This window comes from Dermochelys coriacea, chromosome 27, assembly GCF_009764565.3.
Source record: "Dermochelys coriacea isolate rDerCor1 chromosome 27, rDerCor1.pri.v4, whole genome shotgun sequence".
In the NCBI taxonomy this organism is placed as follows: domain Eukaryota; kingdom Metazoa; phylum Chordata; order Testudines; family Dermochelyidae; genus Dermochelys; species Dermochelys coriacea.
Window position 1 is genome coordinate 8,524,494 of NC_050094.1, and position 21,030 is coordinate 8,545,523.

A 21,030-nucleotide genomic window follows, 5' to 3' on the forward strand; every position below is an offset into this window, starting at 1 on the left:
GTGTGTGTGTATAAATATATATGCATTTCTGTAAGGGGGTGTGTGTGTGTATATATATATATAATATATGCATTTCTGTAAGGAGGGGTGTGTGTGTGTGTGTGTGTATAAATATATATGCATTTCTGTAAGGGTGTGTGTGTGTGTATATATATATATAATATATGCATTTCTGTAAGGAGGGGTGTGTGTGTGTATATATATATATATAATATATGCATTTCTGTAAGGAGGGGTGTGTGTGTGTATATATATATAAAAGATATGCTTTTCTGTAAGAGGGTGTGTGTGTATTTATATATATATATAATATATGCATTTCTGTAAGGAGGGGTGTATGTGTGTGTGTATATAGGATGGACGAGTATGGAACCTTTGCTGCATCCTAAACTGCACAGAAAGCCCTTCCCAAGGTCACACAATCCCACCTTGCACGGTTGGCCACGCCCCCCCTCCTCCTGACCACGCCCACCCACAGGTCACACTTCCACCTCACCCAGCTGGCCCCGCCCCTCCCCGCCCGCGGCTTCTCAGGCCCCGCCCCTCTCCTCCTATTCCCAGGCCCCCGCCCCCTTGCGTCGTGACGCCAGACGCCGCGCGGGGCGACGCGGCAGCGCCCCCTCCCCTCCGCGGCCGTGGCCCCGCCCCCCCGTGCCTGGCGTGGGGCTCCCTGTGGCTGGGTGGCTGAGCCGAGCCGAGCCGCGGCGGCCGCTGCTGAGACAAGATGGCGGCCCCGGGCGAGTACTTCAGTGTGGGGAGCCAGGTGTCGTGCCGGACCTGCCAGGAGCAGCGGCTGCAGGGCGAGGTGGTGGCCTTCGACTACCCCAGCAAGATGCTGGCGCTCAGTATCCGACCGGGGCCGAGCCGAGCCGAGCCGGGAGAACCGGGCCGGCCCGGGTGCCCTGCGGGGGCCGGGGAGGGGACGCCTGTGGGCCTGGCGCCCGCCGCGGGGCTGGGAGCGGGCCTAGACGGGGCGGGAGCGATCCTGCTCAGGTGGGGTCACGCTCTGGGGGGCCCTGTGGCCGGGGGGGGCTCTGCTGCGGCCTGGGAGTTGGCGGGCAGAGCAGCGCTGGGGGGGGGGGCTGGTGTGTGGGGGGGGCTGTGATCTAGCCCGGGGGTTGCATGGGGTGGGGGGCGGTGTGTCTGATCTACCTCGGGCCCTGGAGTAGGGGGGGGAAGAGGCCGGGGTGGACGCTGGCTGGCTTTGGAGGGAAAATGGAGCGTGGGGGGAGGATGAGTCTGATCTTGGCGTGGGACACGTGTTTGTGTGTGTGTGTTGGGGGGGGGATTTAAGGGCAAGAGGCAGATGCTGTGGGTAGATTGCTTGGGGGGGGAAAGAGTGATGTGTGCTTGCTTCTCTGTGTGGCCCACTGCTGGCTATATAGTGGTAGAAGCAGGCAATGGAGATCCTGGCAATACACGAGCCCATCGTTAAGTCTCTGGACCCGCTTAAAAAGTTAGTCTAAAACAGGCCATGCAGGCCTCTCGCCACATGCTCAGGAAAGGCCTTGCAGGATGCCCCAAGGTCTGCGAGAGAGGGAAACTCCAGAATCAAAGTCCATACCACTGCCTGCGCCAGCTCTGTCTCCAGCCTCCCCACCTCTGGGTACTGCTAGCCAATGTCGGGACACTGTCTGAGCTGGCCTTGGGTGTGCTGCTTGAACCCTTCAAAAGGAAAAGGGAAGCAATCTGAGTAGGTTGCTTTGTGGGATGTTACAATGGTTCCTTCCTCTCTGGAGTGGGGAGTGCTGTCTGGGTTTGATGAGAATGTGGATTTTAACAGCAAAGGAAGACTGAGAAGTAGGGTCAAATGGTCTAGCTTGTGGGCCGGGTTTTAATCCCTTTTCAGAGAAAAGGATGTGATCTGGACACAGTGCTCTGGGGAGTGATGTATTTTCCCCAGTTTTCTCTCCCCTAAGTTTCTCCCTTTTTATACGAGTTTCTGCAGGTGAGGTTTTCATATCCGCTGTAGTATTAACTTTGTCTGGTGGGAGGGAGATCTGATTGTTCTCTGCTTTTAAGCCGCAGGTGTGTCTCATTTATATGGATGAGACCAGTCTCCCTCCTCTCCTAGGTGTGGAGAGGCAGTGTACAGAGCCATATGTCTAATGCAGTCTCCTCACACTAATAAACCCACCATCTCTCTCGCCTTGATATGTTCTCTGCTTACTCTAGCAGACAGATGAAGGAGAGGAGGACTAACTGTCCCGCTTCATCGGGAACAGATTGCGCAGGAATTAATGTCAGTTCTATAAAGATTTTTCTGGGGGTGGTAAACTGATGGCTAATTGACACTTTTTTGTATTCTAGAAGTGTCAAACTACCTCAAATGCATGTAAGGTTTATGTTATCAAAAATGTGGTAATGAATGGGAAAGTCTCTTCTATGAATCTTTAGAGCTTGTCACCTGATTATTATGTAGGTGAAAGCATGACTAGAGTAACTTGTGTTCAGGTGGCATCTGCAGTAAGGTAATATTCTTGGTAGAGACTCTAGACCTAGTGTGTGTCTGTCAAGGTTTGTCTACATGGGGAAGTAATTCTGGAATAAGGTAGGGCATGAAATTAAAGTGCAATAGCCATTTTGCAATAATTACCCATGCGCACACTCGTATTCCAGAATGAGTGCCCCACACAGAGTGGTTATTTTGGAGTAGCTTATTCCGCAGTGGCTTATTTTGTTCAATTTCTCTATGTAAATAAGCAAAGGTTTATTGGCATCTGTGCTGATCAGCAAAGCCTTGTCCCCACCACCATCAAAACCATGACATAAACCCCTCTAAGCTTCCTTGACTAGAATGGGCACAGTTGTATGTACCCCTGAAAAGCATGCTGTAGATCACACAGCATCCTAGGTTATCTACAATGTAGTTATAACAATTATTAGCAAACGAAAAAGATCCTGTCCCATGGTCAGGGAAACCATGCTAGCAGCAGCTGAGTTTAAATAGTTGTTGCTAGCACTGTTTCTGGTTTTTACTGCTGACCAATTGTTTCATTGTTATAGGGTTTAGTGTGGTAGAAGAATTTATATGCTGAAAATCTAACTCTTCTATTGACTTGTTCTCTAAACTCCATCAAATAGCCCTCCTTACCAGTTGTCTTTTTAGACTTAAGTGTGTCTGCCTGGATTTGTTTTCCTTAATGCTGTTTTCCTCCAGAATGTCCCTCTTCCAGTGGAAAGCCCAACCATGCAGATATCCTGCTTGTAAACTTACAGTATGTTTCAGAAGTGGAAATAATTAATGACCGCACGGAAACCCCTCCTCCTTTAGCATCACTCAATGTTAGCAAGGTAAGGACCCTTTATCCTTTTGTGTGCTCATGGATTTACGCGTGATTTGATTGATGGGAAGAGTTGAAAATCAGTTGCATTTCTTACTGTTAAAATACCCTGCTTTGCACAATGTTTGCTTAGCTGACATTCCTTTTATGAATTTAAATCAAAATATTCATGTGCATGTTGCTATTCTGGTTCCCCACATACTGTGAAGCACTTAGATGTGCCTTACAATTTCTATGTTAATGAGCAGTCCGTCCATCTTTATACTTAACGGCCATCATTCAGACCTAAAGTAGAGAATGTGGAGGGGGGTTTTCCAAGGTGACTAGTCCATGGACAACTGAGTTCTTCATTGTGCAGATGAAAATGTGATGGTCTGGGATCTTGTGGCCATGCTTAATTAGCTGCATGTGTTTTGCCAAAGCATGGTATGGAGCATACTTGGCTGAATGGAGCTAGAGGAGGAATGGGTTATTGTCCATTTCTTCTGCTTAATGTAGTTTACAAGGAAACTGATGAGACCCACTTTTTTTGTCTTGGGTCCAACTTGCTGTTCAGCCAGTGCGTACATGATTTTAGTGCTGATCACCAGGCTTGTCTAGGTTGCTGGACAGTAGTTGACTGTTAGTAGGGTATGTGTACATTTTTTGGTCCAGTTTACATTGTCAAAATCCAGGGGGCTTTTGGACCTGATTTCAACATGGTCTTGTCATGGAGACTGGCTCTGTGTCTTAACTATCCTGAAGTGTGCCACAGCCTTGGCATCTAAACTGCTGTAGGTGCAATTAGGGACCACGGTATAGTCCACTCTGCACCGTAAGACCCCGCTCAGTCAGTCAGAGTTTTACTGTGTTGTGACTGGACTCAAGCAAGGCTTATAGGATACACGGACCTATGATCCTAAGGCCATGTATACATTATGGATACCACATGGCACAGCTGTACCTACAGTGTAAACCTTTCCACTATGCAGAAGAGGTTTTTCTGTTGCTGTAGGAGCACCACCTCCCTGAGCAACTGTAGCTATGTTGACAGAAGCATTCTTACCATCCACCTAGATGCATCTATGTTGGGGGTTAGGTCTACATAGCTACGGTGTTTGGGTATGGATTTTTCAGATCCTGAATGCTGTAACTACGTCCACCTAACTTTTAAGTGTAGACCAGGCCTAATAATGGCAAGATGGCATCTGAATGTTAAAGGCGTGTGAAGTGGCAGTGACCAAAGGCTTCCTGTGTTCAGTACCTCAATGCCTATCTAATGTTTTACAGTTTGGTTAGCATCTCTTCTAGAAAAACTGCAGCTGTGTGGAACCCTCTGTTTCCTGCTGAAGCCCCAGTATCTCAGCAGTAGAAAGTCACAGCAGGAAGTGAAAAGTAACTTTCCCGTGTCTAAGTGCAGTGGAAATCTAGGTAGGTGGATTACAATCACTTGAGCTGGAATTTAGCCAGGATGCTAGGGCTAACACCCATAGTCTTATATAAAAGTGCAGCCGGCTCTTCGGTGACCACAAGTGGTCAGGATCTCTCGGCCAAAAAAATAACTTGCTTCATAGTGCTGTCCCCTTGCAATGCTAATATAGGGTTGTGCATTCATTGCTCACAGAGCTTGCCATCAGCTGAGTCTCTCATCGCTGCTACCTGCAGCACCCAGGTTTTCTTTGGCAGGTGGTGTAGTCGAGAACTGACATTATTGGCTACAAAATCACAGGTCAAAAGCGCTTGTATTTGTTTCCCATTTTGGAGGTGATGCTAATGGATAGAAGTGGCTATGGGCAGGTTAACACTTAAGCAGTCACCCTTCCAGTCCATGTTTGCTGTGTTCCCTTGCTTTATTCAATCTCCAATGGATTCCCATCAATTGGCATTTTCGTGCTCTTGTGAGCAGGTCAGAGTTCCTATGGAGGGAAGGCCCAGAAGCCATGAAAGACACGGAGCAGTCAGTTGTATCTTGGGGATCTGTGTGTAATTTGAATGTAACTTCCCCTCTAAAATAGATAATTTCTGGTTTTCAGGAGGTACTGTTGGGAGATGGAAAGGGAAATGATCCGGTGCAGTCAAATAAGTTGGATGCCTTGTGCTAAATGCCCCAGCCAACTGGGCTGGGGAAACAGAGTGGTGTAGGGAAGGTGTAGCTTAGTTAGGGTTTTGCGTGATCGGTGCTGGTCTTCTAATGGCACCCTGGAGTGTTGGAGAAAGGCTTTAGCCAGTAAGTGCATGGTAGACAAATACATTCTTCAGCTGCATTTCAGTGTACAGGCGAGTCTCATCTTACGCGCATTTAACATGCGTGAATTCAGCTTTGCGCGGTTGGCAAAAACAAACAAAAGAGAGAAAAATAACAATTTAAATACTGTACCTGTAGTGTGGGTGATTCTGCCTGCCATTACACTCAATGTAATTTTGACCATACGCAATTTTCGCTTTACGCGCTGACTGCGGAATGTAACCCCAGCGTAAAAAAAGACTCACCTGTAATCTTAGTGAGTGAGGGAATGGACAAAGTTTCTGGCAGGGCTGCCTCAGCTTGATGAGACTTTTGGGGATTAGCATTCTTCTGAGTTAAAATTGGAGGGCAAGCGGTCAAAATTAGAGATTTGGAAGCTTCAAGGTATAGGTAAATTTGGGGTTTGGCTTTATTTGATTAATTTTAAAGTGGAAGGAGGTTTCAGGGCAGGAAATGCAGTTGAGAGAAGCAATCTTAAACCGGGTGTGGCTGCCATTTTTAAGGAAGTTTTTAGGGGTGGGAGGGAGGGGGGAGAAAATCTGACTCAGGTGGTGGTAATTGCTAACAGACAAGGTAGTATTGGTGGTGGGTGGAGTTCTTAGTATAGCATTAAACCTGCACTATATAAGCCATCCACAGTAAGATAACATGACATGATACCTAGGAACCACAGGCTTTGTCCCTAAACACAAGTATACTCCTTTTGTGGCATTGTCTGTGGCTTATGTGCGTTTCTTTTTGCTTATTGATGGATAATCATGTTGACAAAGGTATCAAATGACCCAATTACTGTAGAGTTGTAATTACACCTTGTAGCTGCATCAACTGCTGTAACTGTAAATGCTGCTAGTTAGGTGTAATAGATGTACAGGTCCTTACTTGGCTATGAGGAAGAGGGGGGAGAATCGCTGTATGCATAATAGTGTATTAACTAACACACTTATTTAACTTAAAAGCACTTGGTTAGTTATTTTGCTGGCAGGAAGGCTCTATAGAAATTCTTCAGTGCAAGAAACCCAAATCAAATTGTACTTCCATTGGCAATTCAAGTGTCCAGAAATCTGTCTGTATTCCCATAATGAAAAAAAATGTGGTCTTTGTCTGATTGAGACAACTGCAGCATTTCATACCTCTTGCATTTACAAAACTCCTCTTCCAAAGGCTGCTGTGTAGGCTGTTGTCTGGATGCTTCAGGACTGGAACGTAGTGCAAACTGCTAGCTGGAGTGTCAGAGGAAGGAAATAATGCTACTAAAGGGATGTAGAGAAAATCTTAATGGAGTACAGATTTCATATAGGAAGGGCGGGTGGGAATGATGTATGAAGATGGAAATAGAGAGCTGCCATTTAATACAGCAAAGAAAGTATTTGTATACACTAGTCCTAGGTATGAATGGAAGAATGAGGGACAGGGGAATGAATGTTGGAGTATCAGTCACAGGTGGATGTGGCAGCATGGAGAAGAAATCCTGGATCCAGCCCAAATAAGAACCCTGGGAAGGGGAGATGAGCGGAGTGAGCAAGCAGGGAAAGCGGAGAGAGAGAAATGTAGTTAAGATGAAACTTGAAAACCAGGAGGGAATGTTTGTGAATAGGACTGGTAAATGGATGTGCTGCTAGAAGGCAGGATGGAGAGAGGGTGATATGTTTGTGTCCTGTGGTGAAAGTCGAACAATGGTATTTGTGATGCCCACAGGACTGGGCTGTAAAAGATTATAACAGGAATTGCCAAGCATTAAGATGGGTAGATGATGAGGATGTTTGGTTAAGATGTGGCTGAACGAAGACAATTTTGCAGTTGCAGTGGTGGGCAAACTAGGGAGATGTTCTGGAAAGGATCTGAATTGAGGACTCTTCAATCTATGGCCTTGGGAGCAAAGTAAAAGAGTTGGAGAAAGGAGAACTGTGGAAACAAAACATTATTTCCCTGGGTGCGAATGTCGTCCTTTGACTAATTTAGTATTAATTTCACTGGTGTGTTAAAGCCAGGAGCTGGCAGTCCACTTAGGAAGCTGAAGGCTCAAAAAATGAGTTTAAGGAGCTAGACTAGCACTTGAAGGTAGCCACAAGATATCCTATGCATGGGCTGGATGGAGACTTATTGGCTGTAGTGTTTCCACCAGAAACTAACAGTGGTTTGAAGGGAGGCTATAACATAGATGGCTTTGGGGCTTGTCAACCGCTTTGTTGCTGTGAGCCCTGCATTCAGCCGCGTACAACCAGTAAATCGCCGCTCCCTCCTTGAACCCTTTTCCCTGGCTGCACAGCTCTGTAGAGAGGATGCCACAGGGACTGGTGCAGTGGCTCAGCGTGCTCCTGGGGCCTGAGACATGGCTGCAAACAGCTAAGTCCACTTCAGTAAAAGGCTGGCTAGAGATCGGTGTCTGCCTCGCCTGTTGTAACTAGACTGCTGGTTTATACTGACACCATTACTAATGTGAGCTTGTTCAGCCTGTGTGATGAGATGTCTCTCTGCATCTGTATAGTTCTGAACTGGGAGTGACTCTTGGGATAAGAGGGCAACAGGTCTATTTGTCTAATTAACTTAGTTGCCATTTAGTACCTGGAGGGTGAGGAGTCTCAGGGATGGGGGGGGGGGGGGGGACTGAGGAATGTGACTAGGCAGCTTATTGGAACTCGGTGGCTTTCTTTTAGGCTTGCACGTATTCATACCATTCATACATCCATGAATAGGGAAGGGAAGTGACTCATCCATTCACAGAGCTCTTGCACAAGGTGTATAGCTGAATCTGCTTAATAGGCTCATAGCAGCAAGTTCAGATGCTCTTTGGAGACTGGGGAAGCTGGAACGGCCGAGTATATTTGACAGTGAAACTGCTTTGAATGCTTGAATTGGAAACTGTAAACGAGGCTTTTGCAGATGCAGTTAATTTTTCTCTTCCGTAGCTAGCAATGGTAAGTAAGAGAGCACATCCTATGAGCTCTTGTGCTTCTGTAAGGACCCTTCGGATTAGGAGCTTGATATGTGGGATTAATGAACACCAGTAAATGCGAGTTTGTTACCCTTAGTTTCATTCTTCAGCGGGTGACTAAGTACATGGTTCTGGTCAGAGGCTGAGGGCTGGAATCCTAGGGGTTTCCCCTTGATCTCCTTATTTGTAGGTGGACTAAAGTGCTGTTTAATTTAGGGGGGGAAGGAATCCCTAAAGCATTCTTTGGATGTTGTCTGCAAGTCTTAGACATGCTTTGCTTTGATTTACCTTGTTTGTGTTCCTGGCTGGGGGGTCTAGTTATGCGAAGACAGTGATATGAGCTCTCGGCCAGCAGAGGCATTCCCTCCATCTCTCTGGCAGTGCGTGTGACTGGCCACTTGGTTCTGATGCGGTGGGCTGCTGTTTAGGATGCACTAGCAGTCCCTCACGGAGGAGAGTTGCTCCCTACAGTGTAATTGTTGCTACCTTTCTTGCAAAGGCAGGGTCCCCACGAAGACCTGACTGGTCTCTTCTGCATCTCTCTCACATGCCAAGCCACTGGACAGGGAATGTTTATCCAACGTAGCCACTGTTTTATGTTAAGTCAGCACGCAAATGGACAAAGAGCCTGTCTGAGCATCCAGCTCTCTCAGTGCAGAGGATTCTTCTGCTAAACCCTTCAGTGTCTTGTCAAACACAAGAAGCTGGAAATAAACTGCTGGTTGAGTGCAATAAGAATGAACTCGGTCTCTCAGCTACAGAGGTGGATCGAGCCTTCACTGGGAGCAAGACCATGCAAGCTGACACCCTGTTTAAATGAGGTGGTTAAGCAGCTCCTAGAACAGTGACCACCCTGGGCATTCTCTCTGCTAACAACTAGGTGAACCAACCGTACTTTGCTATAGAAACCCATTAAAGCAACCCTTCTCAGGAGGCAAATCCCTGTTCCCACAAGTCAGGGAAACAGTGTTTTGCAGCAGCCATATAGAAACATGGTTGTTGCTTAGGTGACTCTGATTCTCTTTTCAGAGTAGCAGCCGTGTTAGTCTGTAGTCTGTATTTGCAAAAAGAAAAGGAGTACCCATGGCACCTTAGAGACTAACAAATTTATTAGAGCATAAGCTTTCGTGAGCTACAGCTCACTTCATCGGATGCATTGTAAATTACCAGAAAACTATGTTGAAATGAGTCTTGTAATCCAGCTACCAAGTGAGATTAGCTCTGCGTGCTCTTTAACTAAACAACGAATCAGCAGCCAGAAGGATTGCTAATGAGCAAGAGAAGGATTCCCCCCACCCCCTTTTAGTATTGCAGCTTCACAGTTCTTCAGTAAAAGTCTCATTCACCTAAGCACTGAAACAAGACACAATGAGCTAGATTTTGGCTAGATTTTTTTTCTATCTCCGTGGGATTGATCTTTTGCTTTTGTCGAATTGTTTGTAGCAAAGTTCCTCTGCTCTGTGGCGCTTAGGATTTTCACACTAGGAAAGGGGTGTGGGGGAGAGAATCTTGATGATGCATCTCACAACTGTGTGAAATGTGCCATTTCTAGCTAATCAAAGGCGACTTTCCTTGAGATATTTGGTGTGAGCCTTCGGGAAGACTTTGCCCTGGGACGAGCTGGTTTGCAAGTTGGCTCTGTATCTAGAGAAGATGCTTTCTAGGGATCAGCTGGCATGAAATGCTTTCTCCTTTATGGCAAAGAAGCATCTGCATTCTGCTGACAGTCTGTTAACTTTACCCCTTTCATCCCTGTTCTGTGAGTTGGGAATGGATCCCTCTCATCGGGGTGTTGGCTTGCTGTATCCTTTTGTGTTGTGCTGTAGCATAGGGGTTCTCAACCTTTTTCTTTCTGAGCCTCCCCCCGCCCCTCCAACATACTATAAAAACTCTGTGGCCCACCTGTGCCACCATAACTTTTTTTTCCTGCATATAAAAGCCAGGGCTGGCATTAGGGGGTAGCAAGCAGGGCAATTGCCTGGCACCCCCATGCAACGGGCCCCCGCCAAGCTAAGTTGCTCAGGCTTCGGCTTCAGTCCCGGGTGGCAGGGCCCTGGGCTTCAGCCCCATGCAGTGGAGTAACCCCCCCTACGTGGGTACTGTATTCCACAATAATTACTTTGCTTTGTGAGTGGAGTAACTATTCCAGGATAAAATTGCTCTTATTCTAGACTAGAGCCCACAGAGTGTGTGCGGGATTGTGTGTGTCCTGAAGTAGCTATGTTGGGATAGTTATTCCAACATAACTCTGCTGCTCCAGTTCCCTGTGTAGACAAGCCCTCATAACCCCAATAATCCACCTGCTGTTAATACCTGAAATGACCACGATTCTGAGATTAGGAGATGGGCAATTCTGCTGCTGTGTGTTTGACAGCACATTATATATAATCTCTTTTTCCTGCGTGTGTGCGCTTTGCACAGGAATGAGGCGGCACAAAATAGGAGAATGTGACTGTAAAGCCCCAAAGTTGTCGGGGGACTCCAGGGCAGATGTGGTTACTAAAACTACCTTAAAAAGACTAGACTGACTTTTTTTTTTTTTTTAAACTTGGGTACATAAAGGACTTTAAGATCTTTGAATGAAAAGGGCAAAGGCCTGTTTGCATCCTCTATTTATTTATTTATTTTTTTTTTTTTTTGCTACCATCAAACTAACTTAACCTGTGATCTAAACGATGAAGTGCAGAGATGCATTTTTAACATGCGAGAAACGTGCATAGCATGAGCATTTAAAGTACCTAACTTCCAGTGTAGTGCCTGACGCAAACAGGCATCATACACGTTTTCCCAGTAGGCTTTCTCTATATGATGGAAATGGCCTGTCTCACAAGTCCAAATCCAGCCCTGATCAAACAAGCTGCTAATACCTGGCTGTTCTGTGACTTGCATTAAATGAGCTGGCAGTCTGTCCCGTACCTAGTTGGTAGGAATCTGTGTCACGGTTTTGGGTGGGGCTTGTTTGCCATCTCCTCTGAGAGGCCAAGCATTGAATGGGCTGGGAGACTTGCCCTTGGAGGTTCCGGCAGGTCTGTGAGGTACTGATGGTAGGCAGTGTCTGGGAACCTGTAACTCAGGCTTGCAAAATGACCATGAAAATGTTTGTTTTTTTTTCCCAGCACAGAAGCTACTAGACTGTGAGCATCTTGAGGCAGGGACTCTTACGTTGGCGCTGCATAGTGCCCGGCCCAGTGGGGACCCGATCCTGGCTGCAGCCTCTGGGCATTATGATAATAAAACTCGTCTTGCTGTTACCATGACAACTCACTGTGTGAAAATAACTTGCATCTTACTCACCTGCCCCAAAAAAGCCCAGCTTGGCTCAGTGAGTGGGCAAGTGTGTATTATCTGTGTTATAGTCGTGCCTGTAAGGGACAGTCCTGGACCAGGCCCCCAACGCACTGTGCGAACATGCAACAAAAGATGGGCCTTGTCCCATAGAGGTGACAATCGAAGGTGGGCAGGGGTCTTGGTTCTTCAGAGATGCCCGTGTGGCACTGTCTCAAACCTAACAGTTACTTAAATAAGCTAAGGTCGGGCAGCTTGTTTATAGCTCCCTGCCTGCAGCTGACTGGATTTGTGAGGGAGTGGATAACGCTGAGCTGTAAAATAGAATGTAAGTGACGAGACTAGGAATACATCCCCTTTGAATAGTCAGAACTCTTTGTAGTGGGGCTGAATCAAGGGAGGAGTGCATGGTGCTTTAGATGTGCCACCTGCATGAGAGGAGACAGTCCCTGCCCCAGAGATCTTACAAGCTAAGGGAGCTCTGTACTCGGACCACTCAGGAGCCCAGTGCGTATCTGAGTTCTGGGCTAGAGCATTGTTGCTTGCACTAGTATGGTCCTGAAGTCTTTCTGCTGGAGCCCCGCTGTTGCTCAGTTTAATTTCCCCTGTGTTTACTTCAGTAAGGCATGTACCAGGTTATTTCTGGAGCTGGTTGCCTTTATGCAAACAGTTTCATCAGCAGGATTCGCCTCTGTCAAATTCAGGCCAGCCAGTCTTAATTTTTCTTTGCTGCTCCCTCTCTCCCACTCGGGACGCTGCTGTTTTGTGGTCAAAAATCAGTAATGCTCCGGGTCTTTGTTTCCCTCCCTGCAGCTTGCCAACAAAGCGCGGACAGAGAAGGAAGAGAAGATGAGCCAGGCGTATGCAATTAGTGCTGGTGTCTCTCTGGAGGGACAGCAGCTTTTCCAGACTATACATAAGACGTAAGTTGGCTGCGGGGGGGGGGGCGTGGCTGGGAGGTCTTTGTTTCCTTCATCCTCGGATACGTGCGTGCGCCTGTGTTCTCTAGCGGGCGGGGTAACTCTTCCTGGGACGGATTCCGAGAGCCTCCCTCTCACTGGTGGTCTCAGTCTAGTCGCTCCCAACTACCCATACATGTAACAGGATCTTCAGGCTCCTCTGGGTTGGCCCCATGTCCGTGGTTGCTGCCTTCTCCCATTGCTGTGTGCACTGTCCGGCCTTCCACGGGCCCTGGTCTGCTGCAGATGGACTGGCCAAGCTGCCAACTGCTCCTCTAGGCCGCACTTCAGCTCACTATGTAGTGTGGGTGGAAATGGCCCTACGGGACTGAGAGTCTCAGCCCTGCCTAGCCTCCTCAAATTACAGCTGGAGCTGTTAACAGCTTTGAGCTGTGCCATTTCAACCCTCTCCTGACCTGTGGCCTTGTGAGCAATTGGGCTGAAGTGCAAGAGGTTTGATTAGCCGATGTGCCAGCCCAAGGCACAGTCTAGTGGTACAGGTACATGGGAGAGCTCCCGTGCTTCGGAACGCAATCAGATCTGCAGTTCCTCAGCACACCCTGAACATGCTCCCTTCCCGGAGGGCTTGCACCTCTACCTGGCAGAGCGACTTGTAACTGAGAGGCGATGTTGTAACTCCAAGCCCACAACGACGGCTCTGAGTGGTTTCAGAGTAGCAGTCATGTTAGTCTGTATCTGCAAAAAGAGCAGGAGTACTTGTGGCACCTTAGAGACTAACAAATTTATTTGAGCATAAGCTTTCGTGGGCTACAGCTCATTTCATCAGATGCATGCAGTGGAAAATACAGTGGGGAGATTTTATATACACAGAGAACATGAAACAATAGGTGTTACCGTACACACTGTAACGAGAGTGATCAGGTAAGGTGAGCTATTGCCAGCAGGGGAGAGAGAGAACCTTTTGTAGTGATAATCAAGGTGGGCCATTTCCAGCAGTTGACAAGAATGTGTGAGGAACAGTAGGGGAGAAAATAAACTTGGGGAAATAATTTTACTTTGTGTAATGACACATCCACTCCCAGTCTTTATTCAAGCCTAATTTAATGGTGTCCAGTTTGCAAATTAATTCCAATTCAGCAGTCTCTCATTGGAGTCTCATTTTGAAGTTTTTTTTGTTGAAGAATTGCGACTTTTAGGTCTGTAATGGAGTGACCAGAAAGATTGAAGTGTTCTCCGACTGGTTTTTGAATGTTATAATTCTTGATGTCTGATTTGTGTCCATTTATTCTTTTACGTAGAAACTGTCCAGTTTGGCCAATGTACATGGCAGAGGGGCATTGCTGGCACATGATGGCATATAGCACATTGGTAGATGTGCAGATGAACGAGCCACTGATAGTGTGGCTGATGTGATTAGGCCCTAAGATTGTGTCCCCTGAATAGATTTGTGGACACAGTTGGCAACGGGCTTTGTTGCAAGGATAGGTTCCTGGGTTAGTGGTTCTGTTGTGTGGTGTGTGGTTGCTGGTGAGTATTTGCTTCAGGTTGGGGGGCTGTCTGTAAGCAAGGACTGGCCTGTTTCCCAAGATCTGTGAGAGTGATGGGTCGTCCTTCAGGATAGGTTGTAGATCCTTGATGATGTGCTGGAGAGGTTTCAGTTGGGGGCTGAAGGTGATGGCTAGAAGTGGCTTGTTGTTTTCTTTGTTGGGCCTGTCCTGTAGTAGGTAACTTCTGGGTACTCTTCTGGCTCTGTCAATGTTGCTGCTAGACAGATCTCTCATCGAGACACCGCTTCCCGTAATCCTTCCCTGGAGGTACCGGCTGTGCCTTCAGTGATGTACTGGCTGCTGGCCCAACCGCGCCCCCAAGGCTGGTTCATCGGGATGGGGCAGCAGCTCACTCCTGTCTGCAGTGATCTGGTTTCAGAGCTACCACAGCCAGTGTTGGGAATGGACGGGGCCCTTTTGAAACCCACATGAGCGGGGAGGTAGGCGGGTGGGAGGGGGAGAGTTAGGGCTCTGGAGCTGCTGGGCAGTTGTGGGTGGGGGTGAGTGCACGGCGGTATTAGTAAAATCCTGCCGTTTCTGCCTCTCCCAGCATTAAAGACTGTAAATGGCAAGAGAAGAACATAGTGGTGATGGAAGACGTCGTTATCGCTCCTCCGTACCAAGTGGAAAACTGTAAAGGCAAGGAGGGAAGTGCCCTGAGTCACGTACGCAAAATAGTGAGTAGAGGGAGGGTGAATTTCTCCCCTGCCCCACGTAGGTACCTGTGGGACCCCATTATTGTCATGTGGAAGGACCCTTTCCCCCTACTTGGTGCTGTCTGCTCCCAACAAGGAATGGTGCGTTATGTCCGAATGGTAGTTGCAACTGTTATTCCAGTCAGTGCCTGCAGCAGGGTTTTGAATCAAGCAGGAAATGGTTTTAAAGGGGTCTCCTAATGGCCCGCTAAAGGGGCCTGGTGTCTCCTGTTCCCGTTTCCTGTGGAACTCCTCGCTATGGAGCCAAGCCACTTACAAGGCTGGACTCTGCTGTCCGGTCCCCGTCCCGGTTTTACTGACCGAGCAGTCAGGCTGCAGAAGGAGTTACGGGTTTGATATTAAAGCTTTATCCAATGGAGAGTTGTAATCTCCCTGGCACCCACCTCAGGCTACATAGACCATGGGTTCTCAAACTGGGGATCAGGACCCCTCAGGGGGTCACGAGCTGTCAGCTTCCACCCCAAACCCCGCTTTGCCCACAGCATTTATAATGGTGTTAAATATATTAAAAAGTGTTTTTAATATATAAGGGGGGTCGCACTCAGAGGCTTGTGAAAGGGGTCACCAATCCAAAAGTTTGAGAACCACTGACATAGACTAGTCTCTGGGGAAGAGTATGCCATCCCATACTACCTGTGTGTGAGTGTGTGTCCTTGCAAACAGTGTAGGTCAAATATAACTATTGAGTTCTAGCTGAACCACTGATGGTCTCCATCTACCAGGGTGGAGGAGATGGAGCATGTGCCCATAATCCCCATCTCAGCTGTTGCAAATCCCACTGGTCGCAACGATTGCTTCTGATCACCATGGACCACTTTCTTGCATGTGCCTGGCACCCACGAGACCCGGTTACCCCTGTTCGCACACCATGTGAAATTGTACAATTAAAACCCAGCAATGTTGATCCATCTTCTCCCTTTTTCTCTTTCCCCCTCGGCCAGGTTGAGAAACATTTTAGAGATGTGGAAAGCCAAAAGGTAATGCAAGGTTCACAAGCACAGCAAACACAGAAGGAAACTACCCTGTCATCCTGAGTCCTGCCCCCTTCCGATCACCGGGGGCACTCTTCCAAGATCCAGCAGAAGCCGACAGGATTTCTTCAAAGGAGGCCGGGGCGGGGGAGGGCCAGGGTTCTATTTTATTTCCGGGGGGCTCTTTAATGGGGAGCTCCCCACTTCCAAACTTTAGACTTTAAAACAAAAAAAGAGAATAATTTAAAAGATCATCCATTACTTGACTAACAACCTTTTCTTTTTGTCCGCCATGTTTTCTCCTAGGACAGTCAGACTTTGTTAGTTTTATTTTTGACTTCCTTTCCTCTTCCGCCAACCCACACAATACCCCCCCCTTTTATTTTTGAAAAGGGGGTCCACCATTCTCCCCTCCCTTCTTTGACGTAGGAGAATCTGCCCTTCCCCCAATACCCTGCTAAAAATAAAAATAACAATCTGACTGTGTTAACTGAATCGGGGCCTTTCTGCCACCGGCATGGTCCCATTTTAATTTTGTTTGCACAGGGCAAGGCTTGAATTAGAATTATTTTTCTTATCTTTAAATATATATATGAATATATATATTAAAATGTTCTTTAAATATTTTCTGCTTCTAGCAGTTCTCTTCACCGGGATCATGGCAAAAAAAGAAAAAGCAAACAACCCTTCCCACCCCTAATCAGCTCTTGCAGAGTTGGTGGCTTTGCGTGTGACACTCTGGAGAGTTCACACACACTAAGACTGGGGATTTGGGAGGGCAGGAGGTGGTGGTGGTGCTCCCTAAATCGTAAACCTCTTCTGACAGCTTTCTTACTGTCCTGTGCCGAAGGCAAGTTGGCCCGGTCTGGGAAGACACAGGCGCTAGGAATAACACAGGATGATGCTGCTAATTTACTCCTCCCTGCCTCCCACGGTACGGTACCACAAAGCCGTCTCTTGTCCTCAGTGGGCTGGCAGATCCGGAGACACGGTGGCTTTCTCTTGCGTCGCGTCGGCTCACGCCACTGAATATCGTGCGTGTTAGCTCGTGTGTAGGCTTCTGTCTTTTTCGATGTTAAAATTATCCAAATGAACTTGGATAGCAGCCCGTTTGTGCTTGATCCCCTTTCCGCTCCAGGCGTGCGTGCGTCTGGGATCCTTACAAGCTGGGACACGGTTTGTATACGTCCGAGTGCCCATGCAGAGAGCTGCACTGTGCTCCATTTGCTAAGAGAGCACGAGGGCTTTTGTCACTCTGTCAAACCCAACCCTAAAAGTCTTTAGTCACTGGGCTGCCTTCCCCTGTCCTGTACCGTACCCAGCTGGCATTCATGCGTCGAGCCATTTGGCATCGCATGCTGCATGGGTGACTGTAGCCATCGGCTCGGCGGCAAGCCAGATTATGGAGCTGGTGAAACTGGCTTCCTCCCAAGCTAGGCAGGGGTGCGGCTAAGCTACAGGAGTCTCGCTATTATTTTTTTTATTTTTTGCCATGATCTTCCCCCTTCCCTTTTTTTTAAATAAATGGATCAAAATTAAATAATTCAAGCCCTGCCTTTAAAAGAAAAAAAAAAAATGGAAATTTTTTTAGTATTGTTTAGCAAAACAATAAAACCCAAAATTTTTTTAACCATCAAAAGTGTCTGCATTGGTGGGTTTGTTTGGCTGCAGCCTGGTGCCCGGCGGTGAGCCAGAGCAGGGGTTTCGTGCAGGCTCGAGCACACAGGACCCTCCTCTGCGGGTTAAACTGCCCTGGCCTTCGATTGACTGCCCTGCCTTGCTATTCTGTTGGAAAAGCAAGCAGCCTGGGGGGCGGGGGGGGGGGGGCGCGCTAGGCTTCCGGAGAGCAGGGTGCAGGACTTGAACAATGTCCTCATATCAGGGGGACAGCGTTGGACCCTCCCCAGTGTAGGTACTGGTGCAGGGTGGGTAGGTGAAGCACAGAGCAGAGACTGCTTCCAGCCGTGCCTTTGGAACTGTGGTGCATAGTGTCCCCTCTGCTGTGGAGGGGGGGGGGGGGGTAATAGCTTGGTACTGCATTGAATGGGCACGTTTGTGCAGTCTCGGGCAGGTGACAGAGATGGGCTCTGCCTGCTATGTGCCCGGTGCGTAGGAGGGGTCACACCTCCTTGACCCCATAGGGGCCACAACTTTCTTAACCAACTAATTGTAGCACAGATGGAAAAACCATCCCTGGAGGAGAGCGGCATCAGGCCGCAGACCACATAGAGCATATGTGGGGCCCAATGCAAACCTCAGCTGGGCCCATCCAGCTCTTAACCAAAGCCCGTCAGCACGGGCCTGCTGCTATTGGGAGACCTCGCACCTTCCCTGAGCTCACTCCAGGCCACTGGACAGCCGTGGCTTGGTGGGAGTTTCGTGAGAACCCATCAGGCTCAACCTAGAGGTGAATGGCTCGGTAACAGGGTCCTGGAGCCATTGATGGCGCTGGACCCCCTTCTCCAGCAGGGAGAGGAGAGGGGGAATTGTCCCGCGGAGAAGGGGTCTAGCAGCATGTCTCCCTGGCTGGCTAACTGCCTTGAGCCCTCGGGCTGCCCTACAGCAATGGGGATACTTCCCCAGCAGGAAGCCACTTCTCTGCCCCTCACTCGAGAGCAGAGGCTGCTGGTGAGGGCGATGCTTGGCCCAGAAGCTTGCTCAGATCCATCCCGTTTGGGTCTAGGGAGAGAACTGCTGCCGCCCCGCACTTGGCCCAGCCGCTGCCCGGCTAGGCCTTGGCGGGTGGTTTTCCATTGTTCCGGGTCTCTCCGAACAAAGTGGGCTGCTTCATGTAGCCTGCATGGAAGGAGGCTGCTACTCAAGCTTCAGGGGGGCAGCATCACACAGTGGCTGAAGCATCGCTGGGGTCCTGGCCCCATAACAAGGCTGTGCGGACATCTGGAAAGCCCTGAAGGTCTCGGGCACAGGCCGCTACATGAATGTGCGCTAGGGGCGCACAGTGGGGGAGGTTACTACCTTGTACTAGCCCAATTGCTGGCGAGAGAGACAAGCCTTCGAGCGACACTGAACAGCTCATCAGGTGTGGGGAAATGTGGGCCCCCCTCCCGTGTGTTCTAGGGGGCATCACATCCAGCAGTGGCAGCTTGCAGAAGTTGACCCCGGGCCTACGTTGCCATGCTCCCGTTAACATGCCGTGGTGAGCAGGGCAGCACGTTCTCCTGTGGGCTTAAATGCAGCTTTGCTGTGTGTTTTCTGTCCAGCAGGGTCACATGCCTGTTCTGGCCGCTGGAAGCAGTAACGACTTGGGTGGGGGGAGTGGGGACAAACTCCCCTAAGGCCAAAGCACCTGACAAGCTTGTCTCTTGGCAAAGATCAGAGCTGCTTAAAAGGCTTGAAGCTGTGGGATGAGGTGGGGATTTCCCTGGTGCTCTGCGAGGCTCATGGCTGCCTTCTGCGGGGCTGGCACTGAAATCAAAAACATTCTTCAAGGGCGGGATTCTGCTCCTCTGAGCTGCTTCGAGAAATATTACGCTTCCTAGCTGTGCACGGCTGGCCTCTGCTGGAGTACAGGGGAATTATGCTTCCCATGCCAGATGGAAAACTACTGGAATTGCAAGAAGGGTGTCTGAGATAAATGGTCTGTAGCTGTGATATCCATTCAGGCCAGAGCATTAACCGGTGGAACTCACTGCCACAAGATATCATTGAAGCCGAGAACTTGGTAGGATTCAGAAAAGGATTTGGATGGCTCAGGGCAGCCACAGTTGCATTAATGTGGGCTGTGAACTGATGCTTCCGGGCCTCCGCCAATTGCTGAGGGGGTTTCGGTAGAAACTTCTCTGGGATAGGCTAGCCCAGAATTTCCTGACCTGGGGTTTCTTGCCCCTTCCTCGGACTGCATGGAGCCCCGTGGTCTTGCAATTTCTACGGCACGTGCACTGTGGCCAAGCTTTGGAAAGAGACTGTTAAAGGGCAAGAGAAGTGTCTCTCTTCTGTTCCAGGATCTCCAAGCGGTCTGCAAGCAGCAGTGACTTACGAACCCTGTCCGAAGCTTGTCAGCCTCCTTCAGGGCAACATTGAATGGAGGCCGATGTCTCTTGGGAGAGGGGGAAGTGCATGCTTGCAGGGGTGGCAGGCGTGTCTCAAGGAGCACAGAGGAACGCCCACTCCCCTTGCATGCAGTGTGACGGGAGTTAGGGTTCTTGCTGCCTCTGGCTCTGAATTGTTGGCGGCTTGGCAGGAAGATTCTAATCGTGCTGCTCCAAGGATTTGACTTAGCAAATCGTGCCATTTACAAGGGCCTATGTAAGTACGGCCAGACGAAGGTCCATCTGACCCAGTATCCTGTCTTCCGACAGTGGCCAGTGCCAGGTGCTTCAGAGGGAATGAACAGAACAGGTCATCAAGTGATCTATCCCCTGTCGCCTGTTGCTATATACTTGGGCCTAGACGCTCCCTTTGCTTTGTGGTCCAGGCAGTGTCCTGGATCAGTGTCCCGTGTGGGCCAGTCCCTGCTCTGATCCGACACTTGGGGCTCCCGTACGTCTCCTCTTCTGTCTTGCACGTTCTAGTATTAGCCTCCCTGGGCCTCTCCATGGGTATCACGTTGACTCGGGTGCTCTGACGGCTTTGGCCTCATCCAGCAGGAGTGCTTGTTGGGGGACAGTGCAGCAGCTGTAGCATGCGGTGATCTCGGCCCCGCCAGCCAGGCAGGCCAGCGCTTCACAAATGAGGCCACATGTGGCTTTTACCAAGGGCCTAGGAGTGGTAGGTTCATGCCCAGCCAGTCCCCCCGGTATCCTGGGCTCTTGCTGAATCCTTGGGGCTACGCACTTCACGCTCTGGTGGCCCAGCTCACCCAGTGCGACGGGAGGGTCCCCACCCTCATTGGCGTTAATCCACGTTCCCGGGGACAGGTGGACCTAACTACGTGGCTCACGGGGGTGGATTTTGCACCCCTTCCCCCCACCCCCAGTGATGTAGCTGGGGCAACTTCACTTTTCCAGGCAGACCTGCCCTAGAGCCTCTTAGCACAAAGCCTTCTGCATGTTGCACGGTCTGTGAGCGCCACCTGCTGGGGTTGTGTTGGCATCGCTGCTTGGGAAGGGCTGGGGTTGTCATTTGCTGTTCGAGAGCCTGCTCCTTGGGGCAGAGTCGGCTGAGTGTGGATCTGCAAAAGGCCTTAAAGTG

The 21,030-nt window shown here is 49.2% G+C and overlaps 1 protein-coding gene across 2 annotated transcripts; it reads left to right on the top strand.

Annotated features, from left to right (window-relative positions):
• Positions 1–580: 580 nt before the first annotated feature.
• LSM12 (LSM12 homolog) lies at positions 581–17,518 on the top strand. Of its 2 annotated transcripts, none has more exons than XM_038385839.2 (5): positions 581–845; positions 3,161–3,294; positions 12,539–12,648; positions 14,743–14,869; positions 15,850–17,518. In XM_038385839.2, exons 1-5 carry the CDS (start codon positions 725–727, stop codon positions 15,940–15,942), a joined length of 585 nt encoding a protein of 194 aa, XP_038241767.1. In that variant the 5' UTR covers positions 581–724; the 3' UTR covers positions 15,943–17,518. The 2 variants fall into 2 exon arrangements, with proteins under 2 accessions (XP_038241767.1, XP_043359427.1); XM_043503492.1 differs by having other exon boundaries at positions 589–845; positions 15,577–15,878.
• The last annotated feature ends 3,512 nt before the right edge of the window (positions 17,519–21,030 follow it).